Source organism: Onthophagus taurus, unplaced genomic scaffold (genome assembly GCF_036711975.1).
Source record: "Onthophagus taurus isolate NC unplaced genomic scaffold, IU_Otau_3.0 ScKx7SY_12, whole genome shotgun sequence".
In the NCBI taxonomy this organism is placed as follows: Eukaryota; Metazoa; Arthropoda; class Insecta; order Coleoptera; family Scarabaeidae; genus Onthophagus; species Onthophagus taurus.
Window position 1 is genome coordinate 116,538 of NW_027248937.1, and position 18,082 is coordinate 134,619.

The following is an 18,082-nucleotide window of genomic DNA, read 5'->3' on the forward strand; positions in this document are numbered from 1 at the left end:
TTATTGAAGCTCCTCCTATGCTCCTCCCATGCTCCTCCTCAGGCTCCTCCCAAAGTGGAGATGGAAGAGTGGGGATGGGAGTGGGGGAAATCTAAAATTCCCCCCCCCCCCCCGGTTGCCAGGAAAGTAGAGCCAGAAAAAAAGTACCCCCACTCTAACTCCGCCCATTCCCCACTCCTCCCCCTTGTCACGCCCCACCCCACGCCCCCCTTCATTACTCTACTATAAGAAGGCACCTCCCAGCCTTTGAAAGTCACTTAAGTGTTTGTGTTCTTCAGTTTTTTGGTAAGTACAACCTTCTTTATTATCATGTTTATATAACGTTCATTTTCTCTCCATCACTACAGCTCTTTCTACAACATTCTCTTTTTTGGTGAGTAAAACTATATTTGTTTTGCATGTTTATATAATATTTAAAATTGTTTTTTCCACTCCTAGACATCCTTGCTCATTCAGCTTTCTCTTTTTTTGCTGTGTTTTATTTGGTAAGTAACCTTTTCTAGTTTCATGTTTATATAATATATTCTTGCTTTATTTCATCATGACAGCTCGTTCTACTTTGTTTTTGTGAGTACAACTTGTTTATTTGTTTGTTATGTTAAATTGATATTTTTTTCCCAATTCCTACAGGAGCTTACTGCTGATCAGTTCGATTAGACCGATCAGTTTTTAACATCGCAATTTCAGCAACTTTTTTCTGGTAAGTATAGTCTCCTTTCTTGACATATATTGTTTTTTAATCTTGTGTTTTTCATTCCTATAGCTCCTTCTATTTTTTCAAGTTAACTTTTATTGGTAAGCATAACTTTATTTTTTCGAACGTTTTATCATTCATATCCTATCATTCAGCACTTTGTTGACAAGCACCCTCTGCAGTTAGATTTTAACGTGCAACTGTATTTTTCATCAAGCGATGTAAGTATACATGTTTTTTTTATTAAAATAAAATTAATTAATTTTCTTTTCTTATCAAGATGTCTCAAGACGGTTTTAGTCAAATTGATTTAACTGCTCCGGGTTTCGCCAGCCAGGAATCCTTTCTGTTAAACAGTTTTGACATAAACCTGTTGAACATGTCGACTGTTGAGAAGGCTCTGGATCCAAACGTGCAGCCTAATGAGCAGCCGATGGATCCAAACGTTGAATCTAATGTGCAGCAAACTACGGCGCTTCCAAACATCGCAGGTTCCTCGAAAGTCGACGATAAGAATGTGAAACACCTTTCACTTTCACTTCGTCGAAAGTCGGGGAACCGTGAACACCGGAAGAAGGGTGCAGGTGTGTGGTTACCGCCAGATAAGTATAGAGAGCTTCGACGGGAGACCCGTGCTCGTTCGCGAAGTACCAAACACAAGCGTGTGTCAGTTGAACCTGCGACTCTGTCAAAGGTTGAAGTGACACACTCGGAAATGGCTAGCGGCGATGAGTCCAACGACTCTCTTTCTTTAATGGCGGTATCCCAACACTGCACCGAAAACCGGACATACCTTAAAGCTATTAATGCAGCTTTTGTTTCTAAGGCTTCTTCTTCTAAAGCTTCGTCGATTCCCACTCCCCCTACTAACATAAACATTCCTACCATAGAAGTTCCCTCATTAAGCCCGAAAGTACAAATCTTAAGGGTGGACACAATTCCCGCTACTTCAGTCATTTCCGATGTACCTGCCAGCCTTTTTTCAAATGCAATGTGTGCAGCAGTAGAAACAACCAAAGAGGAGATTTTGACCGAAATTAATATTTTGTATCAAAATTTTTATAAAGACCTTCATGCAAAGGTACTTCAATTGCAGACCTCTTTGAGAGAACTTGCACAGTTTAGGGAAGGGCTGGCGTCGAGTTCTAACCACTCTTTAACAACGTCACTCGACATCACCGTTGCAACATTAACCGTTGAAATGAAAAAAGCAGAATTCATTTTGTCTTCTTTACATACTAATAACTTCCCTTCCTAGCTAAAAAGATGTCCGGTAGCAACAACTTCGGGAGGGTGGTCACGTTGGAGCGAAGAGTTGCGTCTTTGGAGGTCAAAGTAGACACCCTGTTTCAGCTGGTAGGCTATATCTATAATCTTTTTTGCACGTTTTTAATTTCATAATCTTCTTAGGTAAACAGTATTGTCTCAGAGTCGGCAGTGGTGAGAGGGCAGGTGCATGTTCAAAACATGCACATACACCATTGTTCGACTGGGATAGAACCTCCGACACCGACACCTGCAGCGCCTCCGCCCCCGTATGAAGTGCGGGATGAGCAGGAAGAGGAGGAGGAGTGGTAACCATTTTTCCTCCTCTTCCTTAGGTTAGGTTAGGTTAGGTTATGTTAGGTTAAATGGTTAAGGTATTATACTTATTATTATTATTATTATTATTCTTCTTCTTAAATATATGTATATATAGTTTCTTTTGCTATATTTTCATTCAGTCTTATCCAATTCATTTAGTACGAGAATCATGATCGACGAGAAATTAAAATGTTTACCGCAACTTCTAACACTGCCTATAGTAAATTTTAGTAATGGTTCGGTCGAAGAACACTTTACAAGACACAGCAATTTATTTGGTGGAAAATGTAAGCGAGGTTTAATTGTAGGACCCTCAGGTGTCGGAAAAACAAATGCTATGTTATCGCTTTTAGTTGCACGTAATGGGTTGCGCTTCCTAAACTTGTACTTATGCTCTAATTCGTTATACCAAAATAAGTACGATTTTTTAAGACGTTTAATTGAACCTATAAAAGATTGCGGTTACTATGAATTTTCTAATATAGACGAGTTCATTCGACCGGAAGATGCGAAAGAATATTCGGTAGTCGTATTTGACGATGTTTCCTGTACAGGTCAAAATGTCATTAAGGAATTTTTTTCGTATGGTCGACATAAAAACATTGATTGTTTTCTAATTTGTCAAAGTTATAGTGCAATTCCAAAACAATTAGTTCGCGATAATTGTAACTTTTTGGTGTTATTTAAACAAGACTTAACAAATTTAAAACACGTATTTGAAGATCACATAATGAGCGATATGGAGTTTCATCGGCTAAAGGAAATTAGCGATGCTTGTTGGGAGAATAGACACGGCATCCTAGTTATTGATTTAGATTGTAGTGTATCTAAGGGACGTTACCGTAAGGGTTTTGATAAATTCATTGAAGTTTAAAACTAACGACTTCAGCTGTACAGTTCGTAGTAACTTCACATACATCATACAATGAACAAGACGATAGCTGCAGAACTTATCGCGGCACGAGAAGTCGTGAGAGACAAAATTCGTTCTTTAAAAGAAGACTTAGAGGAGTCAAGGATTCGGTCGGAAACCGCATATGCACCCATCGCAAGGCCCTTACAGGATATTGTCGCAAAACTTGACACTGCGCCTTTACTATCCATTCCAAAACGAAGTTTATCTCCAAAAGAAGAAAAATTGATATCTAAGATACAACGCTACTCGCCGGATATTTCTGACGTACCAGCTAAAACCGAGACCGAATATTTTATTCGAAAACCGAAAGTTCCATTAAAAGAACAACGACGAAAATTTGCTACATCGACTCCTGAAAAAAGGTTGGTATCTTCTCCCACGTCTTCTCCTCTTGGTCCATTAGCTCATGCAGAAGAAGAAGTATATGAAGTTCCGCCGGGCGAAGAAGAAGAACTCCTCGATTCTAGCGAGGATACCGGAGCTCTTATTTCGGACGCACATAATCGAATAGAACGACTTAAAGATGAAATAGAAGAAAGATTGGAGTCTCCAGAGGTACAAGCCGCTTTGAGTCAGTTTCATCCTTTGCCCAGAACGTATATTGTTGGTTTAACAACTGATTTAAAAGATGATTATGATCGTTTATACGGTGTTCGCGAAACTCCCGAAGGTTTCTACATTGGAGTCAGTCCTGTTCACTTTGAGGATCAGGATATTCACGTTGGAAACTTCAAATATACGGGAACCGTTGGTTTATATGATTTACTATTTAAAAACGAACCGGGCAAATTTACAATTCAGGACATGCGCAACTACAAAGATATCTTACTACGTTCAAATGCTCCGTACATTAATTACATTCCAGAGGCAGGTATGACTACTGAGGACGACAGTGGGAAATTTCAGAATATTATCAAGCCTATCGTTGAAGGTAACAAACCCAAAGTGCATTGGGCTAAATACTGGCCGAATCCGAAGAAAAAAGTCGGTGGTGCATTACAAAAACAAGTCGTTCCTGGGGCTCTTATCGAATACGAGTATTGGGACGATCCCAACGAACTTGTCGACAGACTGCGTTTGTTGATGGCCTCGCAAACTGCAGGTCATTCTGCACATGTCAATGAAATATCATCAATAATATCGGAGCTAACAGAGGCCGAGATTATACGTTAAAATATTATCATAAATATACGTCTCTCACATTTTTTGTTTTAAAACACCGACGTTTGTGAACTAGAGCAGATGAGTTTAAGCAAGTTCGGAAAACATTCGTCTAGTATGACGATCGATAAGTTTGGTAAACACGTACACGGACACAACATTGCTGCTCATTTTAATAAACGTGAAAACTTACAACGATATTTCAAACAACCAACTATACTTACGTTTAGCGGAGATGGAACTACGGATACAACGGATAATTATTACATTATTCAAAATTTAGGTTACGTAAGTAAATATATAAACTTTTTATATATTGGTGAAATAGTGAAATACCGATTTGAAGGAGACGTTGAAATGATTATTAACGGGAGTATCTTCGATCCAAATAAAAAGTTAAATGTTCTCTTCTTTGGAGATAAAATAGTTTGCAAACCCACAACGAAGACCACTTTACTCAAGAAACCATTTATGGTAGAACTGCTCATTGAAATATCCAGAAAATGAGCGATATTAAAAGGTCCGTCGTAAACGAGTTGCACGCGTCCGCGAGGAAAAAGTATAAACGCAGACGTGTTATTATAAAAGGTTTAACGGACTTATTTCAAGCTGATTTAGTGGAGATGATACCTTATTCAAAAGCAAATGGTAATTTTAAATATATTCTAACAGTTATTAATGCTTTCTCAAAGTATGGATGGGCTTTACCACTAAAAAACAAAACTGGCAAAGAAGTTACGCGAGCTATGGAAACAATTCTATCGGAAAAGCGGAAAAACATACCGAAGAATCTGCAAACGGATAACGGAAAAGAATTTTACAATGAGGATTTTAAAAAGCTCATGTCACGATATCACATCAATCACTACAGTTCATTTTCCAATTTAAAGAGTTCTATTGTTGAACGGTTTAATAGAACAATAAAAGAAAAAATGTGGAAAGAATTTAGTATGCAAGGTAACTATCGTTGGTTGGAATTGCTTCCCAAATTAATTCTGGATTATAACAACCAAGTTCACAGGACGATAGGAATGAAACCTAGCGAGGTAAATAACAGAAACGCATCGACACTGTTAAAAACTGTATATAATTACATAAAAATTGTCGATCCTTATACCAAAAAATTTAATGTCGGTGATCACGTCAGAGTGAGCAAGCATCGACACGCCTTCACCAAAAACTATACTCCCAATTGGTCTAACGAAGTGTTTACAATACATTCTGTTCGTAATACTTTCCCAACAACATATCTGCTCAAAGATGCATCCAATGAAAAAATTATGGGTGGTTTTTATCGAGAGGAATTACAAAAAGTTAAATATCCTGACGTCTACTTGGTGGAAAAAGTGCTACGGCGAAAAGGAAATCAAGTGTTTGTGAAATGGTTAGGATTAGGTCCGTCTCATAATTCTTGGATCTCAAAAACTAACGTTCTTTAAAACGTATAAAGACCTATTTAAAAGTTTACAAGACTTTATTAACAATCGAACATTACAAATACATTATTATTATTATTCTTTACAATTTTTTATAAATTAAATTAAATTCATTTATTCGCATTCAATCTTTTTATCAACCAATGACCCCACGCCAAAGTATTACATCCGTTCGGTAATATGTATCGTTTATCATCGCACGATGAAAGAGCAATTTTATTCTTTAATTCGGTATACATAGTATGAAATTCTGACTTAAAAATGTACATTTTTTTATGAACCGATCCGCCACATTCAACCACACGTTTATAATCGGTCACGCTTAAATGTTTATCTATAACATATTTCTTTACTCCTTTAGCCTTCTTTACATTATCATTCAACAAGGTGATGCAGTACGCCTTAGCTCCTGTTCCAACAAATGACGTTATGCACCTGTTTGGATATTCATCTTTCATTCTTCCCAACACAGATCGACCGCGAGGTATATTGTGTATATTCTCTAACGGATAATTGGACGTGTCAAAAAATTCAATATTTTCTTTTATATCCTCATATACATTGGGAGTAGTAATTTCTAGGATTAGGGAATCAGTATCGGTGTATAAAAGTGTTATGTTATTTCCATATTTAACTTTTAAGTAATCATAGAAGAAGCTGTACATTACGGTTTTCGAAAGCTCTAATATACTGAAACCCACATACAGCGGTTTGCAATAACGAACTTCCGCGACGTTCAATTGAACGGCTATCAAATTATCGCAAAATATTTTCGAAGATTTAAAATTTGGTTTAGCTATTAGGGCTTCCACGCCCGGTTTCTTATGACGACATTCCCAGTGGGTAACTAGTCTTATATCCACTCGCTTTTCCACATTTTCCATTGTCTTACCGTATACGATGTTATTCATTGCTTTGTAATGATTTTTTTCAAATTCATTCTTAGCTTTCGCACGTTTATCGGAATTGAAATCGATGTAGCTCCGCATCCAGTTGGATTGTTTAAATTCTAATACTCTGTAAATCTTCGTTAGTTTCAATCCGAACTTGATACACTGCTTTAGATTCACGTAATGAATGATGTATTTTGTTTTATTTTCCAAATTTGCTATTAACTTTGCATTTTTTGAACCTGGGGGTACAATCCGTTCTGGACAAAATGGCAAATCGTTGTGTTCATCATGTATTGCTTCCGGATACTCTAAATCTACCTCGAACACGTAACCCTTTTCGGAATCGTCTTCCGTATTGTAAATATCTAACTTTTGAATTTCTTCATCTGATAGCCATCGAAATCCCCCCGTCGGTAATTTTCGTCTCATTGCGTGTCCATACAAATTCGTAGCGTCGAGATACAAAATATAAGATGGGTCTTTGGTTTCATCAAATTCCATCATTAATTTATTGTTAGCCTTCGCACTGCGTTTAGTGCACATACTTAATCCACCGCGAATACCATTTTTAAAGAAGTGTAACATGTCTATGTCCGTTAATAATTCTAATTTTACCCCTGTCATTCGTAATAATGCATCCCAACCGAAGCCCGGCGCTGTGAAGTAATGACATGGATCTAAAGAGTAATACTTCATCGAGATGGTTCGGAAATTCTCAAATACGTCCGCCAAAAGTAAAACGTCAGACGTTAAATAAATGTCGCTATATTCGCCTAAAGTGCGACAGTTAAATAAGTTCCACACCGTTTGTGCACGACAATAATTTTCTTCGGTTATACTATCGTCGCATAAAGTATTGTAAAAACTACTTCGATCTGGCAGAGCGGTAAGATTCAGCTTTTCGAATGAATCCACAAAGGAATACGGAAAAACTCCTTTCTGACGTATAAGTCGAAACTGTTCTTCGTTCCTAAAATATTTTCTGATTTGAACGCATTGGTTGTCTTCCAAAAATGAACCCAACTTCTCTAGCGATAAAGCCATAAACCTAAATGAATCCACAAATCTCAATTTCATATGAACCCGCCTTAGCTTTCCCTTGCTGTCAATGTTTTCTCCTACGATAATTTTTTTCGAAAATGATATATACTTTTCTTTATTCTGTGCTATAACGTCCACGTCTTCTTCTTTTAATGCCATATCTTTCACAAACATATGACAATCGTAGTTCGAAAGATTGTGAAAGAATATCGGTATGAACTTTGGTAATTGATAATTGATGTTACATACAGCATGTGCGGGTCCTCTATACAACCCAGTTAGGTGATCATGATCGCACACTTTATTACCTTCTTTTATTTTGTGCGAACAAATGTGACAGATATCCTGCATCTCATGTATTAATCTATCAATAGGTGGTAATGGGAGCATTTCTTTTGGTTGGCTTAAATAATTTTTGTATATATTCAGAACGTCATGTTCCAACTTGCTCATGAAAATTTGAGCAGCATTACATCCGCGATATATTTCAAACTTCGACAATGATTCGTCATATGAACATTTTATATAATATGCAAATGCATAAGGTTCGTGTTTGAAACATTTGACGGAGTATGAATTATCATCGTTAAGTTCTGTTGCTTCCGCATCGGCGATCGGTTTCTGTAATGCTTCAAAATCTGCATACACCACGAACGGTATTTTTAATTGTCGTTCAAAATTTTCGAACTGTAGTATATTTTCCTTTTCTTCATTTCCATATTTATTTATTTTTAAATTTGTTGTTGGTAAAATTGCCCTTACCTTGCTGCAATCGTCACTTTGATGACGGATAAGTTTATTTTCTGACGTAAAGAATACCAAGCATCCGTCGCAAATATACTTTTCATGACCATTCTGCGATGCTTGCGATGATAGTAATCGAGACAGATTTTTTATCCAACAATAGTGACTATTCCCGGAATCATTTGTAACCAATAATAAATTTATATGTCTTTCTTCTTTTTGTCGACATATATACATTGTAATTATGTCATAATTCATAACACCGTCTTTAAAATACTCATTTATTCCATATACATTAATAGATAGTTTGTTCTGCTTTTCAAATACAGGTATATCTCGTAATTTAACTGGAAAAACAATATTTGAATAGTCTAAGCCGCAGTCTAGGTAATTCGGATACGAAGATGTCCTCTGTGGTAAACCGTTCGGTTCATGTAGTGCGGATGTTACAGCCCATGCAAAACATGCATCATCCGCGTTTTGTATATTTATCACAGCACGCTTTGCTTTTATTTGCGATGGTAGATCGATGTAATTAGATGCTCTGATAGGATTATATTTGTTTAAATTTAACTCCATATAGAGAATTTGCATTAAAGTCCATCCTAAATAAAATATTGAAACATTTATTTTTTAATATATAGGTATATTATGTCACATTACGCTTACCTGAATCTCGTTCCTGGAATTCTGACATTTTTGATGAAATTTCATCAATAAATTCCTTATATATTTTATACAGATCCGACGCTAATGATACTACCTTATTTTTCGTATTGAATGATTTTATTTCACAGTCTTCCTTTGATTGTAAAAAATACAAACCAAAACATTCCATATTTAATTTTACATTTCGGTGAATATCGATTGCGCTTTGTATTAGATTTAGTATTTTTTCTCGAATTCTATGAGAAAATTCATCCAAATCCACAAAAAAACCTTCTTCACTTATTCGATAACTGACAATTTTGTCACCGAATGCTCCAGCTATTCTCTCCACTCCGTCATCGATTATAACAAAAGCGTTACGCTTGTGTGCGTTGCTTCGTAAATGTGCAGAGTAACATTGTCTATTTACATAATCATCGCAAGCCTCACATTTTACTGCTTTTGGAATTTGCGGTGCGTCAAGCTTGATTCTCTTGCCAATACAAGATAATCGTTGATGTCTTTTTAAATTGTCAACTCGAGTAAAACTTTTTCCACAATCCTCACACACGACCATTTTACAATTTAATGTTGTACACTTCTACTTGTTATGAAAGAACTACGTCAATACCACATTTCGCAGGCGTTTATAAACCCTCACCGCTCCTGAAACTTATTGGGGAGGAGGAGGATGCATCGAGTGCGTTTGTATACATGTATATTTATAACTCCGTATACCTCTGCATAATAAATTAAAAAAATATCTCGCAGGTAGATCATGACTCACTTACTAGTATTAAGTTAATTGACCTCCTCCTCGAACGTATCCCCCCAAAAAATTTGCCGATTCAAGAACCTCCTCGCATATTTTAAAGCTCCGTATACCTTTACACAATAAATTTTAAAAAATATCCCGCAGGTAGATCATGACTCACTTATTTGTATACCTACATGTCCCAAAACCGTATACCTTTGTGTACAATAAGTTAAGAGATATATCGAAAACATTACCAGTTCATTGAGAAGCGTCGAAGGATAAACATAGTAATTGTTTTCATCTAGGTAAACAGGTTACATATAAAGATAAATTTTTAATAACATAACCTAAATAAAGATACATTTTTAATAAAGATAAATTTTTAATAAAGATAAATTTTTAATAATTTCGTCAAAATAACATGACCTTCTCAAGAAATGTGGAAAGAATTTAGTATGCAAGGTAACTATCGTTGGTTGGAATTGCTTCCCAAATTAATTCTGGATTATAACAACCAAGTTCACAGGACGATAGGAATGAAACCTAGCGAGGTAAATAACAGAAACGCATCGACACTGTTAAAAACTGTATATAATTACATAAAAATTGTCGATCCTTATACCAAAAAATTTAATGTCGGTGATCACGTCAGAGTGAGCAAGCATCGACACGCCTTCACCAAAAACTATACTCCCAATTGGTCTAACGAAGTGTTTACAATACATTCTGTTCGTAATACTTTCCCAACAACATATCTGCTCAAAGATGCATCCAATGAAAAAATTATGGGTGGTTTTTATCGAGAGGAATTACAAAAAGTTAAATATCCTGACGTCTACTTGGTGGAAAAAGTGCTACGGCGAAAAGGAAATCAAGTGTTTGTGAAATGGTTAGGATTAGGTCCGTCTCATAATTCTTGGATCTCAAAAACTAACGTTCTTTAAAACGTATAAAGACCTATTTAAAAGTTTACAAGACTTTATTAACAATCGAACATTACAAATACATTATTATTATTATTCTTTACAATTTTTTATAAATTAAATTAAATTCATTTATTCGCATTCAATCTTTTTATCAACCAATGACCCCACGCCAAAGTATTACATCCGTTCGGTAATATGTATCGTTTATCATCGCACGATGAAAGAGCAATTTTATTCTTTAATTCGGTATACATAGTATGAAATTCTGACTTAAAAATGTACATTTTTTTATGAACCGATCCGCCACATTCAACCACACGTTTATAATCGGTCACGCTTAAATGTTTATCTATAACATATTTCTTTACTCCTTTAGCCTTCTTTACATTATCATTCAACAAGGTGATGCAGTACGCCTTAGCTCCTGTTCCAACAAATGACGTTATGCACCTGTTTGGATATTCATCTTTCATTCTTCCCAACACAGATCGACCGCGAGGTATATTGTGTATATTCTCTAACGGATAATTGGACGTGTCAAAAAATTCAATATTTTCTTTTATATCCTCATATACATTGGGAGTAGTAATTTCTAGGATTAGGGAATCAGTATCGGTGTATAAAAGTGTTATGTTATTTCCATATTTAACTTTTAAGTAATCATAGAAGAAGCTGTACATTACGGTTTTCGAAAGCTCTAATATACTGAAACCCACATACAGCGGTTTGCAATAACGAACTTCCGCGACGTTCAATTGAACGGCTATCAAATTATCGCAAAATATTTTCGAAGATTTAAAATTTGGTTTAGCTATTAGGGCTTCCACGCCCGGTTTCTTATGACGACATTCCCAGTGGGTAACTAGTCTTATATCCACTCGCTTTTCCACATTTTCCATTGTCTTACCGTATACGATGTTATTCATTGCTTTGTAATGATTTTTTTCAAATTCATTCTTAGCTTTCGCACGTTTATCGGAATTGAAATCGATGTAGCTCCGCATCCAGTTGGATTGTTTAAATTCTAATACTCTGTAAATCTTCGTTAGTTTCAATCCGAACTTGATACACTGCTTTAGATTCACGTAATGAATGATGTATTTTGTTTTATTTTCCAAATTTGCTATTAACTTTGCATTTTTTGAACCTGGGGGTACAATCCGTTCTGGACAAAATGGCAAATCGTTGTGTTCATCATGTATTGCTTCCGGATACTCTAAATCTACCTCGAACACGTAACCCTTTTCGGAATCGTCTTCCGTATTGTAAATATCTAACTTTTGAATTTCTTCATCTGATAGCCATCGAAATCCCCCCGTCGGTAATTTTCGTCTCATTGCGTGTCCATACAAATTCGTAGCGTCGAGATACAAAATATAAGATGGGTCTTTGGTTTCATCAAATTCCATCATTAATTTATTGTTAGCCTTCGCACTGCGTTTAGTGCACATACTTAATCCACCGCGAATACCATTTTTAAAGAAGTGTAACATGTCTATGTCCGTTAATAATTCTAATTTTACCCCTGTCATTCGTAATAATGCATCCCAACCGAAGCCCGGCGCTGTGAAGTAATGACATGGATCTAAAGAGTAATACTTCATCGAGATGGTTCGGAAATTCTCAAATACGTCCGCCAAAAGTAAAACGTCAGACGTTAAATAAATGTCGCTATATTCGCCTAAAGTGCGACAGTTAAATAAGTTCCACACCGTTTGTGCACGACAATAATTTTCTTCGGTTATACTATCGTCGCATAAAGTATTGTAAAAACTACTTCGATCTGGCAGAGCGGTAAGATTCAGCTTTTCGAATGAATCCACAAAGGAATACGGAAAAACTCCTTTCTGACGTATAAGTCGAAACTGTTCTTCGTTCCTAAAATATTTTCTGATTTGAACGCATTGGTTGTCTTCCAAAAATGAACCCAACTTCTCTAGCGATAAAGCCATAAACCTAAATGAATCCACAAATCTCAATTTCATATGAACCCGCCTTAGCTTTCCCTTGCTGTCAATGTTTTCTCCTACGATAATTTTTTTCGAAAATGATATATACTTTTCTTTATTCTGTGCTATAACGTCCACGTCTTCTTCTTTTAATGCCATATCTTTCACAAACATATGACAATCGTAGTTCGAAAGATTGTGAAAGAATATCGGTATGAACTTTGGTAATTGATAATTGATGTTACATACAGCATGTGCGGGTCCTCTATACAACCCAGTTAGGTGATCATGATCGCACACTTTATTACCTTCTTTTATTTTGTGCGAACAAATGTGACAGATATCCTGCATCTCATGTATTAATCTATCAATAGGTGGTAATGGGAGCATTTCTTTTGGTTGGCTTAAATAATTTTTGTATATATTCAGAACGTCATGTTCCAACTTGCTCATGAAAATTTGAGCAGCATTACATCCGCGATATATTTCAAACTTCGACAATGATTCGTCATATGAACATTTTATATAATATGCAAATGCATAAGGTTCGTGTTTGAAACATTTGACGGAGTATGAATTATCATCGTTAAGTTCTGTTGCTTCCGCATCGGCGATCGGTTTCTGTAATGCTTCAAAATCTGCATACACCACGAACGGTATTTTTAATTGTCGTTCAAAATTTTCGAACTGTAGTATATTTTCCTTTTCTTCATTTCCATATTTATTTATTTTTAAATTTGTTGTTGGTAAAATTGCCCTTACCTTGCTGCAATCGTCACTTTGATGACGGATAAGTTTATTTTCTGACGTAAAGAATACCAAGCATCCGTCGCAAATATACTTTTCATGACCATTCTGCGATGCTTGCGATGATAGTAATCGAGACAGATTTTTTATCCAACAATAGTGACTATTCCCGGAATCATTTGTAACCAATAATAAATTTATATGTCTTTCTTCTTTTTGTCGACATATATACATTGTAATTATGTCATAATTCATAACACCGTCTTTAAAATACTCATTTATTCCATATACATTAATAGATAGTTTGTTCTGCTTTTCAAATACAGGTATATCTCGTAATTTAACTGGAAAAACAATATTTGAATAGTCTAAGCCGCAGTCTAGGTAATTCGGATACGAAGATGTCCTCTGTGGTAAACCGTTCGGTTCATGTAGTGCGGATGTTACAGCCCATGCAAAACATGCATCATCCGCGTTTTGTATATTTATCACAGCACGCTTTGCTTTTATTTGCGATGGTAGATCGATGTAATTAGATGCTCTGATAGGATTATATTTGTTTAAATTTAACTCCATATAGAGAATTTGCATTAAAGTCCATCCTAAATAAAATATTGAAACATTTATTTTTTAATATATAGGTATATTATGTCACATTACGCTTACCTGAATCTCGTTCCTGGAATTCTGACATTTTTGATGAAATTTCATCAATAAATTCCTTATATATTTTATACAGATCCGACGCTAATGATACTACCTTATTTTTCGTATTGAATGATTTTATTTCACAGTCTTCCTTTGATTGTAAAAAATACAAACCAAAACATTCCATATTTAATTTTACATTTCGGTGAATATCGATTGCGCTTTGTATTAGATTTAGTATTTTTTCTCGAATTCTATGAGAAAATTCATCCAAATCCACAAAAAAACCTTCTTCACTTATTCGATAACTGACAATTTTGTCACCGAATGCTCCAGCTATTCTCTCCACTCCGTCATCGATTATAACAAAAGCGTTACGCTTGTGTGCGTTGCTTCGTAAATGTGCAGAGTAACATTGTCTATTTACATAATCATCGCAAGCCTCACATTTTACTGCTTTTGGAATTTGCGGTGCGTCAAGCTTGATTCTCTTGCCAATACAAGATAATCGTTGATGTCTTTTTAAATTGTCAACTCGAGTAAAACTTTTTCCACAATCCTCACACACGACCATTTTACAATTTAATGTTGTACACTTCTACTTGTTATGAAAGAACTACGTCAATACCACATTTCGCAGGCGTTTATAAACCCTCACCGCTCCTGAAACTTATTGGGGAGGAGGAGGATGCATCGAGTGCGTTTGTATACATGTATATTTATAACTCCGTATACCTCTGCATAATAAATTAAAAAAATATCTCGCAGGTAGATCATGACTCACTTACTAGTATTAAGTTAATTGACCTCCTCCTCGAACGTATCCCCCCAAAAAATTTGCCGATTCAAGAACCTCCTCGCATATTTTAAAGCTCCGTATACCTTTACACAATAAATTTTAAAAAATATCCCGCAGGTAGATCATGACTCACTTATTTGTATACCTACATGTCCCAAAACCGTATACCTTTGTGTACAATAAGTTAAGAGATATATCGAAAACATTACCAGTTCATTGAGAAGCGTCGAAGGATAAACATAGTAATTGTTTTCATCTAGGTAAACAGGTTACATATAAAGATAAATTTTTAATAACATAACCTAAATAAAGATACATTTTTAATAAAGATAAATTTTTAATAAAGATAAATTTTTAATAATTTCGTCAAAATAACATGACCTTCTCAAGTTAATTGACCTCCTCCTCTCTTCATCGAATCTCCTCCGACCCTCAAAAGAATCGCCGATTCAAGAACCTCCTCTCCTCATCGAACCTCCTCTGACCCCCAAAAAATTTGCCGATTCAAGAACCTCCTCCTAGAACGCAGGTTCGAGGAGGAGGTTCTTGAATCGGCGAATCTATACTACTTGTGCCCAAAACCTGATATTATGACGTTATACGCCGTTCTGAGACATGTTTGAACTTTCTATCACTTTTGGTTCCGATAATTCTGTTGACCATATTTGTGATATTCAGACGCCAAATGACATCTTTGAGCATGTTGGAGATAAAAAACAAAATGTGCCCAAAACGTGATATTATGACGTTATACGCCGTTCTGAGACATGTTTGAACTTTCTATCACTTTTGGTTCCGATAATTCTGTTGACCATATTTGTGATATTCAGACGCCAAATGACATCTTTGAGCATGTTGGAGATAAAAAACAAAATGTGCCCAAAACGTGATATTATGACGTTATACGCCGTTCTGAGACATGTTTGAACTTTCTATCACTTTTGGTTCCGATAATTCTGTTGACCATATTTGTGATATTCAGACGCCAAATGACATGTTGGAGCATGTTGGAGATAAAAAACAAAATGTGCCCAAAACGTGATATTATGACGTTATACGCCGTTCTGAGACATGTTTGAACTTTCTATCACTTTTGGTTCCGATAATTCAGTTGACCATATTTGTGATATTCAGACGCCAAATGACATCTTTGAGCATGTTGGAGATAAAAAACAAAATGTGCCCAAAACGTGATATTATGACGTTATACGCCGTTCTGAGACATGTTTGAACTTTCTATCACTTTTGGTTCCGATAATTCTGTTGACCATATTTGTGATATTCAGGCGCCAAATGACATGTTGGAGCATGTTGGAGATAAAAAACAAAATGTGCCCAAAACGTTATATTATGACGTTATACGCCGTTCTGAGACATGTTTGAACTTTCTATCACTTTTGGTTCCGATAATTCTGTTGACCATATTTTTGATATTCAGACGCCAAATGACATCTTTGAGCATGTTGGAGATAAAAAACAAAATGTGCCCAAAACGTTATATTATGACGTTATACGCCGTTCTGAGACATGTTTGAACTTTCTGTCACTTTTGGTTCCGATAATTCTGTTGACCATATTTGTGATATTCAGACGCCAAATGACATCTTTGAGCATGTTGGAGATAAAAAACAAAATGTGCCCAAAACGTGATATTATGACGTTATACGCCGTTCTGAGACATGTTTGAACTTTCTATCACTTTTGGTTCCGATAATTCTGTTGACCATATTTGTGATATTCAGGCGCCAAATGACATGTTGGAACATGTTGGAGATAAAAAACAAAATGTGCCCAAAACGTGATATTATGACGTTATACGCCGTTCTGAGACATGTTTGAACTTTCTATCACTTTTGGTTCCGATAATTCTGTTGACCATATTTGTGATATCCAGACGCCAAATGACATCTTTGAGCATGTTGGAGATAAAAAACAAAATGTGCCCAAAACGTGATATTATGACGTTATACGCCGTTCTGAGACATGTTTGAACTTTCTATCACTTTTGGTTCCGATAATTCTGTTGACCATATTTGTGATATTCAGACGCCAAATGACATCTTTGAGCATGTTGGAGATAAAAAACAAAATGTGCCCAAAACGTGATATTATGACGTTATACGCCGTTCTGAGACATGTTTGAACTTTCTATCACATTTGGTTCCGATAATTCTGTTGACCATATTTGTGATATTCAGGCGCCAAATGACATGTTGGAGCATGTTGGAGATAAAAAACAAAATGTGCCCAAAACGTGATATTATGACGTTATACGCCGTTCTGAGACATGTTTGAACTTTCATTCACTTTTGGTTCCGATCATTCTGTTGACCATATTTGTGATTTTCAGACGCCAAATGACATCTTTGAGCATGTTGGAGATAAAAAACAAAATGTGCCCAAAACGTTATATTATGACGTTATACGCCGTTCTGAGACATGTTTGAACTTTCTATCACTTTTGGTTCCGATAATTCTGTTGACCATATTTGTGATATTCAGACGCCAAATGACATCTTTGAGCATGTTGGAGATAAAAAACAAAATGTGCCCAAAACGTGATATTATGACGTTATACGCCGTTCTGAGACATGTTTGAACTTTCTATCACTTTTGGTTCCGGTAATTCTGTTGACCATATTTTTGATATTCAGACGCCAAATGACATCTTTGAGCATGTGGGAGATAAAAAACAAAATGTGCCCAAAACGTTATATTATGACGTTATACGCCGTTCTGAGACATGTTTGAACTTTCTATCACTTTTGGTTCCGATAATTCTGTTGACCATATTTGTGATATTCAGGCGCCAAATGACATGTTGGAGCATGTTGGAGATAAAAAACAAAATGTGCCCAAAACGTGATATTATGACGTTATACGCCGTTCTGAGACATGTTTGAACTTTCTATCACTTTTGGTTCCGATAATTCTGTTGACCGTATTTGTGTTATTCAGACGCCAAATGACATCTTTGAGCATGTTGGAGATAAAAAACAAAATGTGCCCAAAACGTGATATTATGACGTTACACGCCGTTCTGAGACATGTTTGAACTTTCTATCACTTTTGGTTCCGATAGTTCTGTTGACCATATTTGTTATATTCAGACGCCAAATGACATGTTGGAGCATGTTGG

General features: G+C 35.8%; 3 protein-coding genes across 3 annotated transcripts; 1 reads left to right on the forward strand and 2 right to left on the reverse strand.

Annotated features, from left to right (window-relative positions):
* Positions 1-789: 789 nt before the first annotated feature.
* On the forward strand, positions 790-2,017 carry LOC139432260 (uncharacterized). The gene is made up of 2 exons (XM_071200740.1): positions 790-915; positions 975-2,017. Exon 2 carries the CDS (start codon positions 975-977, stop codon positions 1,950-1,952), a length of 978 nt encoding a protein of 325 aa, XP_071056841.1. The 5' UTR covers positions 790-915; the 3' UTR covers positions 1,953-2,017.
* A 3,884-nt stretch (positions 2,018-5,901) lies between these two features.
* Positions 5,902-9,694, reverse strand: LOC139432266 (uncharacterized). Its single transcript, XM_071200746.1, has 2 exons — positions 9,139-9,694; positions 5,902-9,074 (listed from the first exon to the last, which is right to left on the reverse strand). The coding sequence occupies exons 1-2, from the start codon at positions 9,692-9,694 to the stop codon at positions 5,902-5,904; spliced, it is 3,729 nt and encodes a 1,242-aa protein (XP_071056847.1).
* Positions 9,695-10,925: 1,231 nt separating this feature from the next.
* LOC111414623 (uncharacterized) lies at positions 10,926-14,718 on the reverse strand. The gene is made up of 2 exons (XM_071200747.1): positions 14,163-14,718; positions 10,926-14,098 (listed from the first exon to the last, which is right to left on the reverse strand). The coding sequence occupies exons 1-2, from the start codon at positions 14,716-14,718 to the stop codon at positions 10,926-10,928; spliced, it is 3,729 nt and encodes a 1,242-aa protein (XP_071056848.1).
* Positions 14,719-18,082: the final 3,364 nt, after the last annotated feature.

Excerpts from the sequence above, each read along its gene's own strand:
- LOC139432266 (XM_071200746.1), bottom strand. The coding sequence starts at position 9,694 with ATGGTCGTGTGTGAGGATTGTGGAAAAAGTTTTACTCGAGTTGACAAT. Across the intron at positions 9,075-9,138 it reads ATTCCAGGAACGAGATTCAG|GATGGACTTTAATGCAAATT; the intron begins GTAAGCGTAATG and ends TATTTTATTTAG.
- LOC139432260 (XM_071200740.1), top strand. The coding sequence starts at position 975 with ATGTCTCAAGACGGTTTTAGTCAAATTGATTTAACTGCTCCGGGTTTC.
- LOC111414623 (XM_071200747.1), bottom strand. The coding sequence starts at position 14,718 with ATGGTCGTGTGTGAGGATTGTGGAAAAAGTTTTACTCGAGTTGACAAT. Across the intron at positions 14,099-14,162 it reads ATTCCAGGAACGAGATTCAG|GATGGACTTTAATGCAAATT; the intron begins GTAAGCGTAATG and ends TATTTTATTTAG.